Source organism: Bos indicus, chromosome 6 (assembly GCF_029378745.1).
Source record: "Bos indicus isolate NIAB-ARS_2022 breed Sahiwal x Tharparkar chromosome 6, NIAB-ARS_B.indTharparkar_mat_pri_1.0, whole genome shotgun sequence".
Taxonomy (NCBI): domain Eukaryota; kingdom Metazoa; phylum Chordata; class Mammalia; order Artiodactyla; family Bovidae; genus Bos; species Bos indicus.
Window position 1 is genome coordinate 89,889,414 of NC_091765.1, and position 22,629 is coordinate 89,912,042.

Genomic DNA, 22,629 nt, shown 5'->3' on the forward strand with positions numbered 1-22,629 from the left:
AAACTGCATCTTCCTTCATCCACTAGGGCTTCCTGCTCTTATTTCTGTGTTCTCATAGCCAGTGTTTGTGAAGTGCTTACAGGGTACTAGGTATTGTTCCCAGACTTTTACATATGAATAACCCTATAAGCATGTATTGTTTAATTTTGATTCAGTTATCATGATAACCCTATAAGGTAGGTGTTGTTATGCCAACTACACACTGGCACTAGCCATCTGCCTCCACAAGGATTAAATCATGAGCTGCTGCAGCTGCTGACCTTCAACATTCCCTGAAAGGCGTTCAGGGTGGAGATAGAAATGAGGCACTGTGTGATCTGGGAACAACTGGCAGAACAGGTCTGCAGATAGATTTTCAGAAGATTTTATGAGCCCAATTCTTGCATCTCCTTGTGGCTAGAAAAGCACTAAAACCCTTCATGGTGACATCTGCTCCTCGTGACTAGCAGTAATTTTCAGGAGACTAGCATCAACTTTCAACAAAATACATGTGCCTGATTACATGTACTTGCCCTTCACCAAAGTCACTGACCTTTCCCCAGACTCTGTGCAGCGGTTTCTCAGCACTATCTGAAATAGCTCTTGGGCTACAGTCCTCATTTTGCCTTTAATAAAACTTGTTCCTTGTCCAGTTTTAACTGTTGCTTCTTATCCTCCAAACAGGCTTCTTAGGAGATAGGTAAGATGGTCTGGTATTCCCATCTCTTGAAGAATTTTCCAGTTTGTTGTGATCCACACAGTCAAAGGTTTTAGCATAGTCACTGAAGCAGAAGTAGATGTTTTTCTGGAATTTTGTTTTTTCTCTGATCCAATGGATGTTGGCAATATGACCTCTGGTTCCTCTGCCTTTTTAAAATCCAGCTTGTACATCTGGAATTTCTCAGTTCATGTACTGCTGAAGCATAGCTTGACGGATTTTGAGCATGTGAAGTGAGTGCAATTGTATGGCAGTTTGAACATTCTTTGGTATTGCCCTTCTTTGGGATTGGAATGAAACCTGACCTTTTCCAATCCTGTGGCCACTGCTGAGTTTTCCAAATTTGCTGACTGGCATATTGAGTGCAGCACTTTCGCAGCATCATCTTTTAGAATTTGAAATAGCTCAGCTGGAATTCCCATCTCCTCCAGTAGCTTTCTTCTTAGCAATTCTTCCTAAGGCCCACTTGACTTCACACTCCAGGATGTCTGGCTCTAGGTGAGTGACACCATCATGGTTATCCAGGTCATTAAGACCTTTTTTGTATAATTCTTCTGTCTGTTCTTGCCACCTCTTCTTAATCTCTTCTGCTTCTGTTAGATCTTTGCTGTTTCTGTCTTTCATTGTGCCCATCTTTGCATGAAATGTTCCTTGGTATCTCCAACTTTCTTGAAGATATCTCTAGTCTTTCCCATTCTATTGCTTTCTTCTATTTCTTTGCACTGTTCACCTAAGGCTTACTTACCACTTATTTTGACTATTGAGAAAGAGAAACCTACATGTTTCCCCTGGTTCAAGGACTAAGATTTTTGTGTGTATGCCCAGCCAGGAAAGATGAGTTACCTGCTGTTAGAACCTGCCTGTGGATATATACCCAGGACTGGGATTGCTGGGTCTATTTTTAATTTTTTGAGGAACTCCATCCATTTTTCAGCAGTGTTTGTACCAATTTACATTTGCATCTACAGTGCACAAGTGTTCCCTTTTTCTCCAGGTCTTCTCTACCACTTGTTATTTCTTGTCTTTTTCACAGTAGCCATTCTGACAAATGTGAGGTGATATCTCACTGTAGTTTTGATTTGCATTTCTCTGATGATTGAGCAACATTTTACATACCTGTTGGTCACTTGTATATTTTCTTTGGAAAATGTGTCCATTCCATTTCTTGGCCCATTTTCTAATTGAGTTGTTTGAGGGTTTTGTTTTTTCTTTTGTGCTATTGAGTTGTATGTTCTTCATATATTTTGGTTATTAAATTCTTATCCAGTATGTGGTTTGCAAGTATTTCCCCCCATTCTGTAGGTTGCCGTTCCACCTTGTTGTTACTTTTTCTGTGCTGGTGCTTTTTAGTTTGATGTTGTCCCACTTGTTGATTTTTATTTTTGTTGTTTGTGCTTTGGTGTCATAGCCAAAAACCTACTGCTAGGACCAATGTTAAGAGTTTCTTCCCTATGTTTTCTTCTAGGAGTTCTATGGTATGAGGTATTAAATAGACTTTAATCCATTTTAAGTTAATTTTTGTAAGTACTGTGAGCTAGAGCTCCAATTTCATTTTTCTTTATGTCTTTATCCAGTTTCCCCAGTATCATTTTTTTGAAGAGATTTTCCTTTTCCAATGAAGTGTTCTTGACTCCCTTGTCAAATGTTAGCTGACCTATGTAGGGGATTTATTTCTGAGTTCTCAGTTCTTTCATTGATCTATGTATCTGTTTTACAGCTTTCATTATTATAGCTTTATATATTGTTTGCTTCCCAGGTGACTCAGTGCTAAAGAATCTGCCTGCTAATATAGGAGATGGAAGAGACACAGGTTCAATCCTTGGGTCAGGAATATTCCCTGGAGGAGGAAATGGCAACCCACTCCAGTATTCTTGCCTGGAAAATTCCACAGACAGAGAAGCCTGGTGGGCTATAGTCCATGGGGTTGCAAAGAGCTGGACACAACAGCACAAGCACAAAATATTGTTTGAAATGGGTCCTTCACCTTTGTTCTCAGGCCTGCTTTAGCTATTTAGGATCTTTGTGTTTCCATACAAATTTTTAAGATTTTTTTTTTCTGTTTCTGTGAAAAATGCCATTGGAATTTTGATAGAGATTGAATCAAATATATTGATGGCTTTGGGTAGCATGTGAAGTGAAGTGAAAGTCGCTCAGTCGTGTCCAACTCTGTGCAACCCCGTGGATATACAGTCCATGGAATTCTCCAGGCCAGAATACTATAGTGGGTAGCCTTTCCCTTCTCCAGGGGATCTTCCCAACCCAGGGATCGAACCCAGGTCTCCCACATTGCAGGCGGATTCTTTACCAGCTGAGCCAACAAGGGAAGCTCATAGACATTTAAAAATATTATTTCTTCTAATCCATGAACATGGAATATCTTTCCACTTATTATTTGTCTTCTTCAATTTCTTTCATCAAAGTCTTGCAGTTTTCATTGTATAGATCTTTCATTTCCTTGGTTAAGTTTATTCCTAAGTATTTTATTGTTTTATGAAGCTATAGTGAACAGGATAGTTTTCATTATTTCATTTTCAGATTTCATTGTTATGTATAGTATCAACTACACTAAATCAACACTACTGATTTATGATCCAGCAACCCCACTTCTCTTATCCAAAGGAAATGAAAACAGGATACAGAAAAGATATGTCTTGTTTAGTGTAGTTTTACTCATAAGAGCCAAGATATGAAAATAACCTAGACATGCCTCAGTAGATGAGTGGAGAGTCTGGGAGGGCAGTGGGGCCAAGTGCCCTCTGGAGCTGAGTTAGCCTGCCCTGAAGGTCACAGAGGGAGGCAGGGCCAGCACCGACTCCATAAGGTACCAGGGAAAACTGTGTTCATGAGGGAGTCTGTGCTTGAACTTGAGGAGGGATTTGTAGGTGAGGAGTGGGGTGGTCCTAGAGAGAAGGAACAGGGGGCATCTAGGCCAGCCATCCTGGGACAGTAAGAGGAAAGAGAAAGTCAGATGCTGGATCAGTCTGTCTGTCCATTCCTAGGCCTATAACTCACTCTTTTCTTAACCTACCCAGGAACAGGACACCTCCAGCCATGGAGGGGATATACCAGCCAAGTCCAGCCCCTGTCAGCGATTTCTCTCTGGCCCATAATTCTCTGCACAGTAGAGGCCTAGGTACTTCTCTGGCTCCTCACTACAGCCCTTTCTAAAAAATGCTGAAGAGGATGGTAGGAAGGGGAGAAGTGCTCAGGGCCCTTTCTGGAATCCCTGGAGGCCACAGAAGGGCTGGGGGTGGGATGCAGGGGGGTAGGGATGCCAAGTGTCAGGCATGCCAATGTCAGGATGCCAAGTCAGGATGCCAGTGTCAGGCATTGCTATGAGCACTTGGGATGCAACAGTGACTGACACAGGCAAAGTCCTTCCTGACAAAGAGCTTACACTCTGGTTGGAGAAGACAGGTAATAAATATATAATATACTATATTAGGCAGTATTTAATGTTACAAGAATAAAACAAGATGGGGGGCGAGGCTAGAGATTTATGGCCTTAGGTTGTTGAGAAAGAGTGGTCACAGCAGGCTAACTGCTGATCAGAAGAAAGTCAAGTCGAGAGCCATGTGGATATATGGGGCAGGAACAGTCTAGACACATGGATGAGCAGTGTGAAAACCTTGAGGTACAGTGTGCCTGCTGGTTTTGATGAGCTGAGGAAGGCCACTGTAACTGGGGCAAAATAAATAAGGGGAATAATGCTGGGAAATAAAGAGGAAGCAGCAGGGGTACCACATCATGAATGGCCTTACAGACCATGCAAAGGAATTTGAATTTTACTCTAAGTGCAGTGGAAAGCCATTGGAGGATTTGTGCCAAAGCCATTGCAGGATATTTATGCATTTTTTGCATTTAACAAAATCATCCTGGTTTTTTGAATGACAAATCAACCTTAGAGAGGTGAGGATACCTGTTAGGGTACCTGTTAAGGTACCTGTTAGGATACCTGTTAGGGTACCTTAGAGAGGTGAGGTACCTGTTAGGGTACCTGTTAAGAACCCATTGTAATTATCCAGGTAAGAAATTATCCAAGATGGGGTGTGGACCCAGGTGGTAATGGTTGAAAGTATTAAGCGGTAGTTAGATGGTAGATAAAATTTAAAAGGAGAGTTAGAATGATTGGCTAAGTGATTAGATATAAAAGAAAGAGAATTATTTATGACTCTAAGAGTTCTCAAATAGGCAGAAGTGAAGGTATTCTTTTGAGATGAGTCTGAAATGATCAGTGAATTTCATCTATTTATGTGTATATAGGGCAGAGAGTGGGCAGAAAAAGAAAATAGGGCTCTTTCCATGGGAAGGGAACAGCGGATCAAAAGGAAGGAGGAAAGATTCCAAAAGGCCTTATGTACTCAATAAGTGATCCAACATTGTTTGTTGAATAAGGAAAGTAGGATATTCTAAATAATTGTGATTTGGTCCAAATAGTTATAGCCTTACCATGCATTCTTCAAAAGAATCTCCACTAGACAAATCTCTCCTAGAGCAAAAAGAACCCTATAATTTGGGACTCCATCTGGTCAGAATTATTCCTCAAAATTCGAATGCAGTAGTCAAAATATGAGGACAGAAGAGGGTCCAGAATTACACAGAAGGTACTGTTCTTATAAGAAACTACTATAAAGGAATTAAAACTCATGAAGTGCTTTTTAAAGCAGCTTTTCATCTATATTTTCTCTTCTTTTACTATAGGTGCTTCCAGATGTCTTATTTATGCATAGTAGTCTACATTCAAAACCTGAGAGTTACCTTTTACTTCATGCTTTTTTATACTATGTACAATATTTTATATAAGGCTATGATTTGGAGTTAGACTGATTTAGGTTTGAATTCTAGCTCTGTTGCTTAAAACAATTAGGATCTTGGCAAATCACTTCAGCTCTCTGAGACTTATCATCCAAAAAACTGAGATAATAATACCTATCTTATAGAGTTGTTACAAAGATTAAATGAAATAATCACCTCACATAACTAATGTATGAGACTTCCTGAGCATAATACCTGGCAGAAAACAGTGTATGTGTGTGTTTGTGAGTGTGCACATTATTCAGCCTTTCTCTCCATTCCCACTAGAGTACTAACCTGGAAATATGTAATTTCACCTTTCAATTACCACTCAGCTCCTCATTACTTTTCTGACCTCAGCTCTCTTCCGGTCAGATCTGTTGTCACCCAATAATCCCCATCTTCTCCAAACTCCCATAGTAGGTCTCAATCTGCCCAACTCTTTCTGTTCTTGATCCTGTACTGCCTTGCACTTTTATTTAGTTGTCCCCTACTGAATTGTATGCCTCTGTAAGGGAAGCTTCCTGTCCTCCATTGCTTTTGTATCTTCATCCCACACCAGGTTCAACCTTCTCAGTCATATCACTGGTCATTTGCATGATAATCCTGGATAACTTACAAATCTCTAGTGTTACTCTTGCATTACAGAAATAATCCCTTATAGTTGCCTGAATGGGAACAAAAGCTCCCACTGAAGGTGGCATCTGACACATTATTAATGTACAGCAATCTAGATTCAGTAGTGATACATCCACTGAATCATACATTGGCTTTTTCAGTGCACACTTCTCGCTCAACACACCGTCAAGGTACCAGGGATTTGGCACACACAGATAGACCGAGTCCCTGTTCCCACAGAACTTATATTCTCTAGTGTATGTTAGTCTCTCAGTCATGTCCTACTCTTTGCCCCCTCATGGACTGTAGCCCACCAGGCTCCTCTGTCCCTGGAATTCTCAGAAAGAATACTGGAGTGGGTTGCCATGCCCTTCTCCAGGGTATCTTCCCAACCAGGGATTGAACCTGGGTCTCCTGCATTGCAGGCAGAGTCTTTACCATCTGACCCACCAGGGAAGCCCTGTATTCTCTAGATTATATGTCAAAGTAACCATTTTTTGGAAGTGGCTTTGGTACTGTGTGTGTGTGCTAGGTTGCTTCAGTCATGTCCAACTCTTTGTGACCCTATGGATTATAGCTCACCAAACTCCTCTGTCCATGGGATTCTCCAGGCAAGAATAATAGAGTGGGTTGCCATGCCCTCCTTCAGGGGATCATCCCACTCCAGGGATTGAACCTGTGTCTCTAGGGTCTCCTGCATTGGCAGGCATGAACTTTACCACTAGTGCCACCTGGGAAGCCGATTTTGGTACTACTTACTCTTAAATGTATGTTCTAAAGCTGGGAGAGTAAGAGCGTGTTACCAGTTTCTAAGGAAATAAAACTATTTTGGAATGAACCACTTTTAGAGAACTATTAATCTGTGGTGATATTATAAAGAACCAAAATTAAACTGAGTTTTCCATGTTAATCATTTAATTTGATGATGTATGTCTTAGTCAGTTTGAGCTGCTATGACAAATTATCAAAGGCTAGGTGGCATAAAGAACAAATATTTATTTCTTACAGTTCTGGACACTGGGAGTCTAAGATCAGAGTGTCATCATATCCAGGTTCTGGTGAGAACCCCATTCTGAGTTATAGACAGCTAATTTCTCACTGTATCTTTACATGTCACAAAGATCATGATAGCTCCCTGAATTTTTTTTTTTTTAAAGAGTACTGAAAGTTGGAACTCTAATGACTTAATCTTTTCCTAAAAGGTCCTGAGAATTTTGCAAAGAGATTGCACTGGTCATAGCAAACACCCTCTTCCAACAACACAAGAGAAGACTACACATGGACATCACCAGATGGTCAACACTGAAATCAGACTGATTATATTCTTTGCAGCCAAAGATGAAGAAGTTCTATACAGTCAGCAAAAACAAGACCAGGAGCTGACGGTGGCTTAGATCTTGAGCTCCTTATTGCTAAATTCAGACTTAAATTGAAGAAAGTAGAGAAAACCACTAGACCATTCAGTTATAACCTAAATCAAATCCCTTACAATTATACAGTGGAAGTGACAGATAGGTTCAAGGGATTAAAACTGATAGAGTTCCTGAAGAACTATGGATGGAGGTTCATGACACTGTACAGAAGGCAATGATCAAGACCATCCTCAAGAAAAAGAAATGCAAAAAGGCAAAACGGTTGTCTGAAGAGGCCTTACAAATAGCTGTGAAAAGAAGAGAAGCAAAAAGCAAAAGAGAAAAGGAAAGATATAAGCATCTGAATGCAGAGTTCCAAAGAATAGCAAGGACAGATAGGAAAGCCTTCCTCAGTGATCAATGCAAAGAAATAGAGGAAAACAATAGAATAGGAAAGACCAGAGATCTCTTCAAGAAAATTAGATACTAAGGGAACATTTCATGCAAAGATGGGCACAATAAAGGACAGAAATGGTATGGACCTAACAGAAGCAGAAGATATTAAGAAGAGGTGGCAAGAATATACAGAAGAACTATATAAAAAATATCTTCACGACCCAGATAACCACAATGCTGTGATCACTCACCTAGAGCCAGACATCCTGGAATGTGAAAGTCAAGTGGGCCTTAGGAAGCATCACTATGAACAAAGCTAGTGGAGGTGATAGAATTCCAGTTGAGCTATTTCAAATCCTGAAAGATGATGCTGTGAAAGTGCTGCACTCAATATGCCAGCAAATTTGGAAAACTCAACAGTAGCCACAGGACTAGAAAAGGTCAGGTTTCATTCCAATCCCAAAGAAAGGCAATGCCAAAGAATGTTCAGTGTATACTGCATAATTGCGCTCATCTCACAGGTGAGCAAGGTAATACTCAAAATTCTCCAAGTGAGGCTTTAACAGTACATGAACCATGAAATTCCAGATGTTCAAACTGCATTTAGAAAAGGCAGAGGAGCCAGAGATCAAATTGCCAACATCCGTTGGATCATCGAAAAAGCGAGAGAGGTCCAGAAAAACGTCTACTTCGACTTTATTGACTATGCCAAAACCTTTGACTATGTGTATCACAACAAACTGTGGAAAGTTATTCAAGAGATGGGAATACCAGACCACCTTACCTGCCTCCTGAGAAATCTGGATGTAGGTCAAGAAGCAACAGTTAGAACTGGACATGGAAAAACAGACTGGTTCCAAATCGAAAAAGAAGTACGTCAAGGCTGTTTATTGTCACCCTGCTTATTTAACTTATATGCAGAGTACATCATGAGAAATGCTGGACTGGATGAAGCATTGAGCTGGAACCAAGATTGCTAGGAGAAATACCAATAACCTCAGATATGCAGATGACACCACCCTTATGGCAGAAAGTGAAGAGGAACTAATGAGCCTCTTGATGAAAGTGAAAGAGGAGAGTGAAAAAGTTGGTTTAAAAGTCAACATTCAGAAAACTAAGATACTGCATCTGGTCCCATTCACTTCGTGGCAAATAGATGGGGAAACAATGGAAACAGTGACAGACTTTATTTCTTTGGGCTTCAAAATCACTGCAGATGGCGACTGCAGCCATGAAATTAAAAGACGCTTGCTCCTTGGAAGAAAAGTTATGACCAACCTAGACAACATATTAAAAAGCAGAGCATTACTTTGCCAACAAATGTCCATCTAGTCAAAGCTTTGATTTTTCCAGTAGTCATGTACGGATGTGAGAGTTGGACTATAACGAATGCTGAGCTCCGAAGAATTGATGCTTTTGAACTGTGGTGTTGGAGAAGACTCTTGAGAGTCCCTTGGACTGCAAGGTGATGCAACCAGTCCATCCTAAAGGAAATCAGTCCTGAATATTCATTGGAGGGACTGATGCTGAAGCTGAAACTCCAGCTCATTGGACACCTGATGTGAAGAACTGACTCATTTGAAATGACCCTGATGTTGGGAAAGATTGAAGACAGGAGGAGAAGGAGACAACAGAGGATAAGATGGTTGGATGGCTTCACTGACTCAATGGACATGAGTTGTAGTAAGCTCCAGGAGTTGGTGATGGACAAGGAAGCCTTGCGTGCTGCAGTCCATGGGGTCACAAGGAGTCTGACATGACTGAGCGACTGAACTGAACTGAACAGATCCCACCTCAAGCACTTCTGTTTTGGTAGACAGTAGTCACCATCTTCAGTGATTTTGGAGCCCCCCAAAATAAAGTCTGTCACTGTTTCCATTGTTTCCCTATCTATCTCCCATCTATCCTAAAAGTGTTAGATCTTCTTTTATACTAAAATTGGAGTTTTGAGCTAACACTATGAAAAGTTTATATTTTGAGTCAGACTGATCAACTGTATTGTTATTGACTGAATATGTGTTCCTTAAAATTCATATATTTAAATCCTACCCTCCAGTATGATGAGATTAGGAGGTGGGAGATATCGACCATTGAGCCGGCTGCTGCTTTGTTGTTTACAGCATGGGCAAGATGCTTAAAGTCTAGGTCTTTGAACTCAGGTCAACCTTTAGAGACATTCATTTTAGTAGAACATATTTTACATTGAATTCTTTACCGATGTGGAGAAGAGTTGGACTTTCCAGGTGGCAACAGTGGTAAAGAATCAGCCTGCCAATGCAGGAAACACAAGAGACTAGGGTTCCATATCTGGGTAGGGAAGATCCCCTGGAGTAAGAAATGGCAACCCACTCCAGCATTCTTGCCTGGAATATTCCCTGGACAGAGGAGCCTCGTGGGGCTACACTCCATGGGGTCACAAAGACATGACTGAGCACACACACATATGGAGAAGAGTTAAACTGAAACATAAAAGGTTGTCTACCAAAACAGAAGTGCTTGATGCCTCTGAAGTCCTTGTTTTATACTTAAGGGTGAGTTTTTTTTTTTTTTTTTTTTTGAAGTTGTTTCTCAGGGTCTTTTTAAAATAAAAATATCTATAGGAAGGAAATTTTATGTCCTAGTGTCTCGGGTTGATTATGGCAGACTACTGGGATCAAGACAGTGCCAGTGATTTTTGAGGATACTCCAAACAGCCTGTCTAGTTTACAGATTTGCCACTCTGCTGTACATGTTCAGAGGCTTGAGGAAGAAGGATTGGGGAGGGAAGAAAAAGGATTGGGGAGAATGACAAGAATAAATGATAATGTTTTTATAAAGGAAGTCATGAAATGAAGATATTTTAGTTATGTTGACAGAGTACTAAAAATATCCTAGCGGAGATCCTTACTCCTGCTCACCAAAATGGAAACTAGCAATGATGGCTGACACTATTCATGGTCAGAGAGGAGGTTCCTCTGGTGGTCACAGAGTTTGTTGAAAACAATTTCAAATTTTGATCAGGTAATTAATTTGTTATTTGGCTCCATTTAAGGCCTCCTGAGTTGTGAGTGGTAGTTTTAAATATTCACATCTGTATTTCTCTTGGCATCTCTCTAGTCAGTCAGCTGTGTTTGACTCTTTGTGATCCCATGAACTATAGCCCACCAGGCTCCTTGTCCATGGAATTCTCCAGGCAAGAATACTGGTGTGAGTATAGATTTGACTTAACATAATGAGTAAAGCAGATAAAGCAAAAAAAAAAAAGAAGAAGAAGAAGAAAGAAAAGACTTAGCCACCTTACCCAGTTTAAGTTAAATAGTTGAGGGAAGTCTTTGTAACAAAAAACTTATAAAAATATGACCAAAGTCTCATAATCCTGTCCATTCCATTAATATTCCACTGGGTGCCATAATAATGAATATCTTAATATATATGTATGTATATGTATATATGTATATATATATGTGTGTATATATATATATATATATATAATAACTTGTAGAAACCCCAGGAGTCAGACAGCTAGATAAATGCAAAAGAAAGCATAGTAAATTGTCTCTGGGGCACCCGATTCCCTGTTGCCTCACAAGAATCCAGTGGCGAGCCATTCACTTGTCAAGGAGCCCTTACTCTCTCTCTCTGGCTCATCATGCTCTCATTTTTTATGTCAACCATCTGAGAAAGTGGAGTGTTTTCCATATTATCTCCTGAGTCATACTATTTCTCCAGTCTCATGCAAGTCAGGTTTTTCTGGTTGTTATTTACCTACTTCATCTTCCTGAAGCTTGTCTTCCCTTCATTACAGCGGATGTGTTTGGGAGGTCATGCTTCTAAATGGTCTGCATTTAGAAGCAAGGGAAAATCTCTAAGCATTTAATTTGGACAATTACGCATGTATAGGAGGAGACAGAAATTCACATGAAGGGAACGAGGAATTTTCCTTCTGCTGCTGGTTGCCACAAATAAAGAATCATTCCTTTTCCTTTTAGGGAAGGGAGTTGGTTTTAAAAGTTAGTTGTAACATTGCTGGAAATCTGATATGGGCCATAGAGTACTTCTTTGCAAGAGAGAGAAATGGACAAAATACAAATGGAAATAAAACAGTACTGTGGGAATTTAACATATCAATTCTTTCTCTTCTACCCAAGAATAGATTTATAAAGCACAAATACATTCTTTGACTTAACTAGAATATACAATTTTCAAAATGTATTAGCAAAATTAATTCTGTTTAGGTATATATGTAAATTCAATTATTCGGGAACTTTGGAGTCAGTATATCACATACTATGGTGCTTCCTAGGTGGCGCCGTGATAAAGAATCTGCCTGCCAATGCAGGAGACACAAGAGACATGGGTTTGATATCCCTGAGTTGGGAAGATCCCCTGGAGTAGGAATGGCAACCCTCTCCAGTAGTCTTACCTGGAAAGTCCCGTGGACAGGGAGCCTGGTGAGCAAAGAGTCACAAAGAGTCGGACACAACTGAGTGAATGAGCGCATACATCATACAGCAATAGAAATTCCCTATCTGCTTAAAAATTAGTGAGTCTTCCTAACGAAGTGTTTAAAATGAGAGTCTGGATTATTAAACCCAGATCCTGAAAACCTGGGAAAGTAAAGTTTCCAGAGGAAATAATGACACACAACACACAAGCCAGAGATACCCTGTCATGAAGCATGGGTTGCTGGTGCCGGAAGGTTAACGATCACACACTTCTTCTTTATTCTTACCTTAATTGTTAAAAGGTAACTGTTAATCCCTTATGTAGCTGTAAGTATCCTTCGTTAGCAATACTTCCACACCTTGTGACCATGTGTCACCCCTGGTTTTTAAGGCACACCTAATCTGAACACCTGGTTTCTTTCATCATCCCTCCATTACCTCAAATTTTAAACTTCTGCGCCATGCCTGTTCTTCTTACCTTCAAACTGAAAGATGGTTGACTTCAAGTAAGAAATGATGGAAATTATGTCAAGCCAAACCTGTGTTAATTCTTCCCTTTAGAAATTTGAAATCAATAACATGATAAAGAGTAGATGTCTACATATTGGAGAAAAGGAAGCATAGCAGATTAGATACATATTTCATGCTGAAAAGGGATTTCTTGAAAAATAATTGAATAGCATTCAAGAACCTAAAACTTTATGAAAATAAAACTTGGATTTCTTCTTTATTTTAATTTTCTTCTGAAAATTATTTAGCAGTATACAGAATCTGCCTGCAATGCAGGAGACTGGGGTTCAATCCGTGGGTGAAGATCCCCTGGAGAAGGAAATGGCAATCCACTCCAGTATCCTTGCCTGGAAAATGCCATGGACAGAGGAGCCTGGTGGGCTACCGTCCATGGGATCACAAGAGTCAGACACGACTTAGTGACTAAACCACCATACATTTTTCTCTCCAATTTCTCACTTTGAAAAGCTGGTTATTCTTAAATACATAAATGCCTAGGTTTATTCGCAAAAGAAATTTTTTCAAAAGCTTATTCATCTTGAACACAGTATCTACAGCTGTCCTGACCCTTCACTTAATGGTCATGCAGCCCATGACCACCTTCCTAGCCTCTTCTCTGTCTCTTCTCTGCTTGCACCATGTGCTTCAGTCATAATGCACTTTTTTGAGCTCCTCCATTGCATCGGCTTTGTTGTCAGGTCCAAAGTTCCTTTGCTTTTATTATTCCTGGTATTTGCACTGCATTCTTTCCTTCTTTCTTCTTCACTCAGACATTCATAAAATCTTGAAGCTTTTCTGTCACTTTACAAATATTCTCTGACCCCAGTATGATTTCTGTTCCTCTTTGAAGTGCTCTCACAAGAACCAGAATTTATTCCCATCTTAGCAAGTTTACCTTTATGTTGCTTCTTTGGTGTTCTCACTTCTCTGGCCCAGATGATAAGCTCATCCCATTAGAAAAATATACACAGAATAGGCAGTTTTCCCCATTTGATATATCCTGCATCAGAACATTATTTTTTCAAAGTTTTAAAAATACGTTTTAAACAACAAGGTCCTACTGTATAGCATAGACAGCTGTATACAACATCCTATGCTATGCTATGGTAAGTCACTTCAGTCGTGTCCGACTCTGTGCGACCCCATAGACAGCAGCCCACCAGGCTTCCCCGTCCCTAGGATTCTCCAGGCAAGAACACTGGAGTGGGTTGCCATTTCCTTCTCCAATGCATGAAAGTGAAAAGTGAAAGTGAAGTTGCTCAGTCGTGTCCAACTCTTAGCGACCCCATGGACTGCAGCCTACCAGGCTCCTCCGTCCATGGGATTTTCCAAGCAAGAGTACTGGAGTGGGGTGCCATTGCCTTCTCCGACAACATCCTATGATAATCCATAATGGAAAAGACTACGTAAAAAAAGAGCATATATAAATGTATCACTGTACAGCAGTGATTAACACGTTGTAAATCAACTGTATGTCAATAAATAAAAATAATAATGCCTCAAATTTGTATAATTATCTGCTAGACTCTATATGAACTAGACTCCTCCATATCATCTCCTGAAACTCTTCCCTTCACTTCTACATGTCAACCCCACTGACATTCTTGCAGTGTTTCCAAGAATTGATGCCATTTTCTGCCTGGGGGAAATCTTATTTCTACCTCATCACAAACATTGTTCCCCAATCAAGAACACTGTTTATTCCCTACCTCTCCATTTCACCTGGAAAAGTTTGATTCATCTTCTGATTTCTGGACTTGGCAGAGATATTCATATACTCAACCTCAGTTAGGCCCTCCCAACACAGTCACAGTGCAGTAAGCATTTTGTTTGTAGAACATATCATAGCCTTAGCTCAATTATTATGTAGGTAATTATATTTATAATATAAATCTCCCAACTAGACTATAAGTTCCAAGGGATAGTGACAATGGCTGTCTTTCTCAAGAAACTTTTTTCGTAAATCTCTGGGGAGTTTTGAGCATGTGTTGGAACAGTGAATAATGGAGTTCAGAAAATATGCAGTGGTTCGGAAATACTGCAAGACAAGGATGTAGGGCTGGATCATAAAAGATCCTAGCTGACATGACAAAGAATTGACATTTTATCCTAAAGGCAGTCTACCGACTGAGCTAGCTGTGTGGCTAAAGACAGTCAAAATTCAACAAATGTTTATAAGCTGAAGTGATCTAATCTATGTTTTAAAGAATAAATCTGGCAGCAGGTTATATAGCTAATAAGGTAGAGACTGAAATCCAAGAGACTTATTACAGTAGATTATAAAAAATGACTATACGTGTCTTCTTGCCTCATGGGCACATCCTCTTGGCAATGTGACTTGGTGATTCTTCCTATTCTAAGCCTTTAAATTTGAGCTTGACCATGTGACTTGCTTTGACCAATGAGGCATTCAGATGTTACACTGGGGGTGGCTGGGAGTTGACTGGAAAGTCGGAGGCCACCACATGAAGTAACCTTCATTGAAGCAGTGGATTCTAACCACATTTAAATCTCCTCCACATATGTGTATATGTATAACATTCCCTACCCTCATTAGAAACAGCTCTCATTTCAGCAGTGATTCTCAGTGGTGCATACTGGAATCATGAGGCAGGAGGAGGCATATTTAATTTGATTACAGTTCTCAGGAGATTCCAACCTACTCTATGATGACAAATTGAAAGCCATGCTAGTAAATTTCATGGATCAATAAATGAATAGTTAATGTAGCTGGGGAGTTAGTAAGCACCACAAAGGAAGTAGCATTTAGCCAGATCTGAAAAGGAAGAACAAATATTCATTGGATGGAGAAGTGCAGGAATGGTATGTCAAAGAAAATAGTATGTACAAAGGCAAACCTTGTGTCCAGAATGACTGATTTTAATTTGTGAGCTCTTTGCTCTTTTATTTCTAAACAACTGGACACACACTCTCTAGTGTCTGAATTTTGCTGATAGGCATTATTATTAAGGAAATTATAGAATATATTTTGCAGAGTCAACAGTTTAGAAAGAAGTCATTCAAATAAATTATCATGACGATTGTCACCTTTCCTCAAAATATTCTTATTTTTAGGAAACTGCTTTAAAATCATCAAGTCATGTCCATCTAAATCTCATTCCCTAAAGTAAGTTCCATACAAGTAACGACAGGATTTGAGGATTATTTTACTTGCCTCCATTGTCAGTTTCAGACTCTAAAATCATGTTGACTTTATGAAATTTAATCTAATCATGGTTTTGTGGCATCTGTTCATAAAAGTCTCTCATGAAAGCATCAATATCAATCAAGATCTAATTCCTGATTCCCATATGTACAGAATTTTAGTATTTTTCTTAAAACACAAACATACTCCCTCACAGTAAATAAGTTTATGAATGAAATTACTGCCTTAAAATTCTTCTTTAATTCTTTTCAATGGAGCATATAGAACACCTTTTCTCACACATAATAGGATTAATCTTTAATAGCATCATCTTCTGCAAACAGGTGCAAACCCTGTTTGCCCTCAGGGAAAGACCAGTCAATGAGAAGTTATTCTGGTGATGTAATGCTTGTTAACTTACTCTTTCTCAAACATGATTGGGGAAAATGCTTTTCAGAGCATCAGACCGGTATTGAACTTAACTCTTTTCACAAACATGTCACTTAGGACAGCCTTGAAATAGTTATGCAAAGTAATTAGACTAAGAGAATTTCTTCTAAGCATTGGCATCTGTACCCATTGGCATTTGCCAGTGATAATTCCTCATATTTCTTGAGAAATCACTTACTTCCATACCCTGGTCCTTATGTAAATAGAAAAAGAATACATTAACATTAGCCAGCAGCAGCAAAACTTAGCAGTTCTTTCTCAGACATAGATCCTAATTAAAATCCAATCAAAAGCAATAGAGATCTTATATTTTTTAAATCAAATTCAACACAATCTGCCTCTCATGACTCTGTACAAATTCTATTTTCATACCTGACTAGTTATGTCAAAGATAAAAATATCTGAAATAAGTATTTGAATAAAACCAAATGTGTTCACAGTGATGTCATAAAATTCTGCCTAGTGATAATTTACAAGGCTCTGTTGACACAGCTAAATGCTCATGGAAGTCCAGAGAAGTCCTCACCCAAGACAGGTGAAGATCCATTACCCATCACATAGTCTTGATTCTATGAAGTGATTGGACAGGACAGATACATGTTGGTTTGCATAGTAAAGTGTGCAGGACAGCAGACATAGAGCCACACATTTCAGGCAGTTGTTATTTCATGTGACAGCTCATTCTCATTCCCTATTCCTCCACCTCAAGCCTCACTTTTTTAGCAAAAGAATGCAATAGTAAGCATGTTGTGAAAAACATAATTTCAAAGAGGAGGGTCATAACACCTGAGCAGACCAGTGGTTTATCTGATCTGAATTTCACCCAAGAAAGAAAGCAACTCAGACTGCTAAGCCAGCTGAAATTTAAGTGCTGACATAATTCAAAGATGATGAACTCTGAGTACTCACAGTAAAATTGGAGGTAAATTACTATATCAGAACTTTCTCCTTTTTGTTTCTTTTTTCTTAATATCCTCTTAACCCTTTGAGAAAACTGAGTTGATTTGGGGCACATGAGCCTTTCTTGGAGCTTTTCCACTTGTTCAGGTCATGGTAATACAGTTGCATTGGGATGAGGTGGAATTATGGAACCATAAAATGATTCAAGCCTGACTGTGAATAATGTCTCTACCATATTGGAGAATGATAAGTCATTTTAAGTTCAGTGAGCCACTTTCTTCAGCTATTGAAATGATAATTAAATGTCAATTATTAAAATGATGTGTCTACAATTCTTGGCAAATAGTAAGTATTCAATGGATACTGCCTATGGTTATTACTATTTTTCCATATAAAAATAATTTCAAGCCACTTCACTTTTCAAAGTTGAAAACCAAATTATATAAAAAAATGATTGTATACCCAGAATGGATTCCCAATTTTGTCTGCTTCTATCTTTTAACTATGAAATAAACCATTTTGTTTTCCATTGAGTATTTACTTTGATCTTGATTCTTAATGTATCACATTATGCAGTAGTATTCTATTTTTATCTATTAATATTTCAAAGTCAGTGCTTTACAAATATATGATTTTACATGCTATCAGTATAAATAATAGCAGTACAGTACATTTCTTCTAGAGATCTGATGCAATTTTTAAAGACATTTTTCTCTAATCCTATAGAAAAGGTCCTGGAAGGCACTGTTGATACCATCAAGTTAGCTTATTCAAAAGTGAAAAATGCAGTTTGTCACCCTCCAGCTACTTATGTAGCTTGAGAATTCAGTAAATTAACTTGAACTAAATTGTTTTGATGCTGTCTATATCCAGTCAAAAACACAGACACATTTCTGCAAACTGATTTTAGATTTTAAATTTCAACAACTACTTACTTCATGTTTTCATAACTTACTGAATGCCTCACCTGTGCATGGAGAAGTTCTAAGATTAAGAAAGACAATAGTCACCCCAAAGACAGTTTCTGCCTTCTAGGGGCCAGTGTCTAATTAAAGGAACAGCACACTGTGCTAAATTTCATAACAGAGTTTGGTAAAAAGTGACTGGAAACATAGATGGTAACACTTTTAATTTAATGTTGACGGGGGAGAATTTTTGAGAAAAATTATGAACAGGTAACATTTTATTGGCTTTAAAAGAATAATAAATAAAAGGGGTTGTTTATTTGGAAAAGGTAGCAGTATATTCCAGGTGGAAGGAATAACAAGAGCAAAGGAAGGAAGGACTGAGAATTCATATTGATTTGTGAATTGACTGTTGACACAGCCTAGTGTTTCTGCAGAATAGAGTACATTGGATTGAATTATGGCCAGGAAAGGACATGCTTCCTGTATAGAGGCACATTTTGGAAAAACAAAATATTATCTCCCAAATCATAATACTCTTATCCTTTCTTTGTTATATACTATGAGACGAATCATGATGTACACTAGCGGGCTTTTTTGGTGTGTGATATCTTCAAGCTTATCTGGACTTTTCTTCAAGTAAAAGAATGTTATTCCTTTGATTTTCCTATGATTAAAAGGCCCAGATGGAGCTAGTGGTAAAGGATCTGCATGCCAATGCAGGAGACCTAGGAGAAATGAGTTAGATCCCTGGGTTGGAGAGATTCCCTGGAGTAGGAGATAGCAATGCACTTCAGTATTCTTGGCTGGAAAACACACAGACAGAGACGCCTTGCAGGCTACAGTCCATGGGGTCGCAGAGTCAGACATGACTGAGCACACACACACACATATGAGTAAAAACTTACAATATACTAATACACTTAAGATAAATGCAAATTTTAAAAATCATATTTCAAAAAGGCAATGTAAATTGTACAAAAGTAATGCTTAATTAAGATTTCAAAAACATCTACTGATTTCATGTTTGTAGAAGCATCTAAGAGTAAACTTTTAAAAGGCAATATATCTAAATAGTATGTGACTAATGAGGTCAGAGTATGCATTAAAGTATTCTGTATGCTAACTTTGTATTAAAAGAGTTACCTGGGAAAACTTCATTTTTCTTATTCACACGGTGAAACACTGAACCAGTAGGTCAATTCATAAAGCCATTCACCTGTAATATTGTGGGTGTGAGAACATTCTTAAATATAACTTGCTAAAAATTCTCTGTAATTTTCTTTGAGTATATTCACTGAAGAAGAAGTCTTTATTCATACCTTAGAACAGGACTATGTGTATTTGCTCAGTTAATTTGAATATCTTTAATGTTTTTATTAGACTTGCACTGGAATGTATTATCCACATATACATGATGCTCTTGTTATAACAAGGCTTTCCTGATGGCTCAGACAGTAAAGAATCTGCCTGTAATTCAGGAGACCAGGGTTCAATCCCTAAGTCAGGAAGATCTCCTGGAGGAGGGAATGATTAACCACTACAGTGTACTTTCCTGGAGAATTCCATGGACAGAAAAGCCTGGCAAGACTATTTTAATTTAACGGATGGTGCTAAACTGTTTGTATCCTGTGTTCCCTTTAGAGACTAATATCATGTATTCTAGAAATAGTTAACTGGAATTACACATAACTGAGTCAATCACTGGAAAAGATCAGTTTTCATTCCAATCCCAAAGAAAGGCAGTGCCAAAGAATGTTCAAACTACCACACAATTGCACTCATCTCAAATGCTAGCAAAGTATTGCTCAAAATTCTTCAAGCCAGGCTTCACCAGTACGTGAACCAAGAACTTTCAGATGTTCAAGCTGGATTTAGAAAAGGCAGAGGAACCAGAGATCAAATTGCCAACATCTGTTGGATCATAGAAAAAGCAAGAGAATTCCAGAAAAACATTTACTTCTGCTTTACACCAAAGCCTTTGACTGTGTGGATCACAGCAAACTGGAAAATCCTTCAAGAGATGGGAATACTAGGCCACTTTACCTGCCTCCTGAGAAATCTGTATGCAGGTCAAGAAGCAACAGTTTGAAGGGGATACCGAACAATGGACCGGTTCCAAATTGGGAAAGGAGTACATCAAGGCTGTATGATGGTCACCCTGTTTATTAGTTTATATGCAGAGAGTACATAATGCGAAATGCCGGACTGAATGAAACTCAGGCTAGAATAAAAATTGCGGGGAGAAATATCAGTAACCTCAGATATACAGATGACACCACTCTTATGGCAGAAAGCAAAGAATTAAAGAGCCTCTTGAGGAAAGTGAAAGAGAAGAGTGAAAAAGCTGGCTTAAAAGTCAACATTCAAAAAACGAAGATCATGGCATCCAGTCCCATCACTCCATGGCAAATAGATTGTGAAACATTGGAAAGAGTGAGAGACTTTATTTTCTTGGGCTCCAAGATCACTGCAGATGGTGACTGCAGCCATGAAATTAAAAGATGCTTGCTCCTTGGAAGAAAAGCTATGACAAACCTAGATAGCGTATTAAAGCAGAGACATTACTTTACTAACAAAGGTCCACCATCTAGTCAAAGTAGTCATGTATGGATGTGGGCTCAATTCATTTCAGTCGCTCAGTCACGTCCAACTGTTTGCGACCCCATGGACTGCAGTATACCAGGCTTCCCTGTCCTCTACTATCTCCCAGAGCTTGCTCAAACATCCAACCATCTCATCCTCTGTCATCCCTTTCTCCTCCCACCTTCAATCTTTCCCGCATCAGAGTCTTTTCCAATGAGTCCATTCTTCTCATCAGGTGGCCAAAGTATTGGAATTCAGCTTCAGCATCAGTCCTTCCAATGAATGTTCAGGACTGATTTCCCTTAGGATGGACTGGTTGGATCTCCTTGCAGTCCAAGGGACTCTCAAGAGCCTTCTCCAATACTACAGTTCAAAAGCATCAATTCTTTGGTGCTCAGTTTTCTTTATAGTCCAACTCTCACATCCATACATGACCACTGGAAAAACCATAGCTTTGACTAGACGGACCTTTGTTGGCAAAGTAATGTCTCTGCTTTTGAATATGCTGTCTAGGTTGGTCACAGCTTTCCTTCTGAGGAGCAAGTGTCTTTTAATTTCATGGCTGCAGTCACCATCTGCAGTGATTTTGGAGCCCCCCAAAATAAAGTCTCTCATTGTTTCCATTGTTTCCCCACCTATTTGCCATGAAGTGAGAGTTGGACCATAAAGAATCCTGAATGCCAAAGAATTGATATTTTGAACTGTGGTGTTGGAGAAGACTCTTGAGAGTCCCTTGGACTGCAAGGAGATCAAACCAGTCAATCCTAAAGGAAATCAGTCCTGAATATTCATTGGAAGGACTGATGCTGAAGTTGAAGCTCCAATACTTTGGCCACCTGATGCAAAGAAGTGATTCATAGAAAAGACCCTGATGCTGGGAAAGATTGAAGGCAAAAGGATAAGGAAATGACAAAGGATGAAATGATTGGATGGCATCACCAACTTGATAGACACGAATTTGAGCAAGCTCCGGGAGTTGATGATGGACAGGGAAGCCTGGCGTGCTGCAGTCCATGGGGTCGCAAAGAATCGGACACAACTGAGTGATTGAACTGAACTGAGTCAATCATGGGTTACAGATTTTCTTTTATTAAACTTTTTATTTTGTATTGGAGAATAGTCAACTAACAATGTTGTGATAGTTTCAGGTGTACAGCAAAGGGACTCAGCCATACATTTACATGTATCTATTATTCCCCAAACTTCCGTCCCACCCATGCTGCCACATAATATTGAGCAGAGTTCCCTGTGCTATACAGTAGGTTAGATTTTCATCATGTAACACTAACTGAGCTGCATGAAGTTTTATGCTACAGTGTTGGCCTCATGTTTTTTCTATACACATTCAATATCATATACAGAAGTGTGTGTATGTGTGTTACAGTCTGCTTCATTGTAAAAATTATTTGGGGATGCTAGAGTTATACATGTAATGTAGAAAAATTCAGTGTATTCTGTTAATTAAACAAAGAAACCCTTGGACTGAGATGGCTCTAATGCCCCAGCTGTCTACATAAGCAAATCAAAATCTAGGTCTGGAAATGCCTCAAGGTTACAAAATTGAAAGCTAAGGACAGCCTATCACAAACAGCCAACTAGGCTATAAAGCTGGGCATTAAAGCTATAACTAATAAGTGGTTTTCTTGCTTTGTTTCTACCTTTTCTCTGTAAGTCGCTCCTGTTGTTGAAAGCTTTCCAACTACTTCAGGTTTGGTGCTGCTGGATTTGACTCCATTTTTGTGCAGATAAACTCTTAAGTTTTAAAATATTCACTTCAGTTTTTACAGTTTTAACAGTTCCATATGTTTAAAGATATGAAATTCTGAGAAAAAATAAGAAATTTTTCTGTTTC

At 39.0% G+C, this 22,629-nt stretch overlaps 1 protein-coding gene across 6 annotated transcripts in view; it reads left to right on the top strand.

Moving 5' to 3' along the window:
- MTHFD2L (methylenetetrahydrofolate dehydrogenase (NADP+ dependent) 2 like) overlaps nucleotides 1–22,629 on the top strand; it is a 147,578-nt gene that overhangs the window by 117,982 nt on the left and 6,967 nt on the right. The window contains exon 8 of one of the 6 annotated variants that reach the window (XM_070791584.1): nucleotides 7,312–22,624. The exons of the other annotated variants lie outside the window; for them this stretch is intronic. Coding sequence (XP_070647685.1) covers nucleotides 7,312–7,349 — 38 coding nt within the window. The 3' untranslated portion in view covers nucleotides 7,350–22,624. Of the gene's footprint in view, nucleotides 1–7,311; nucleotides 22,625–22,629 lie in introns of those variants that run through there. 6 annotated transcript variants of the gene reach the window in all.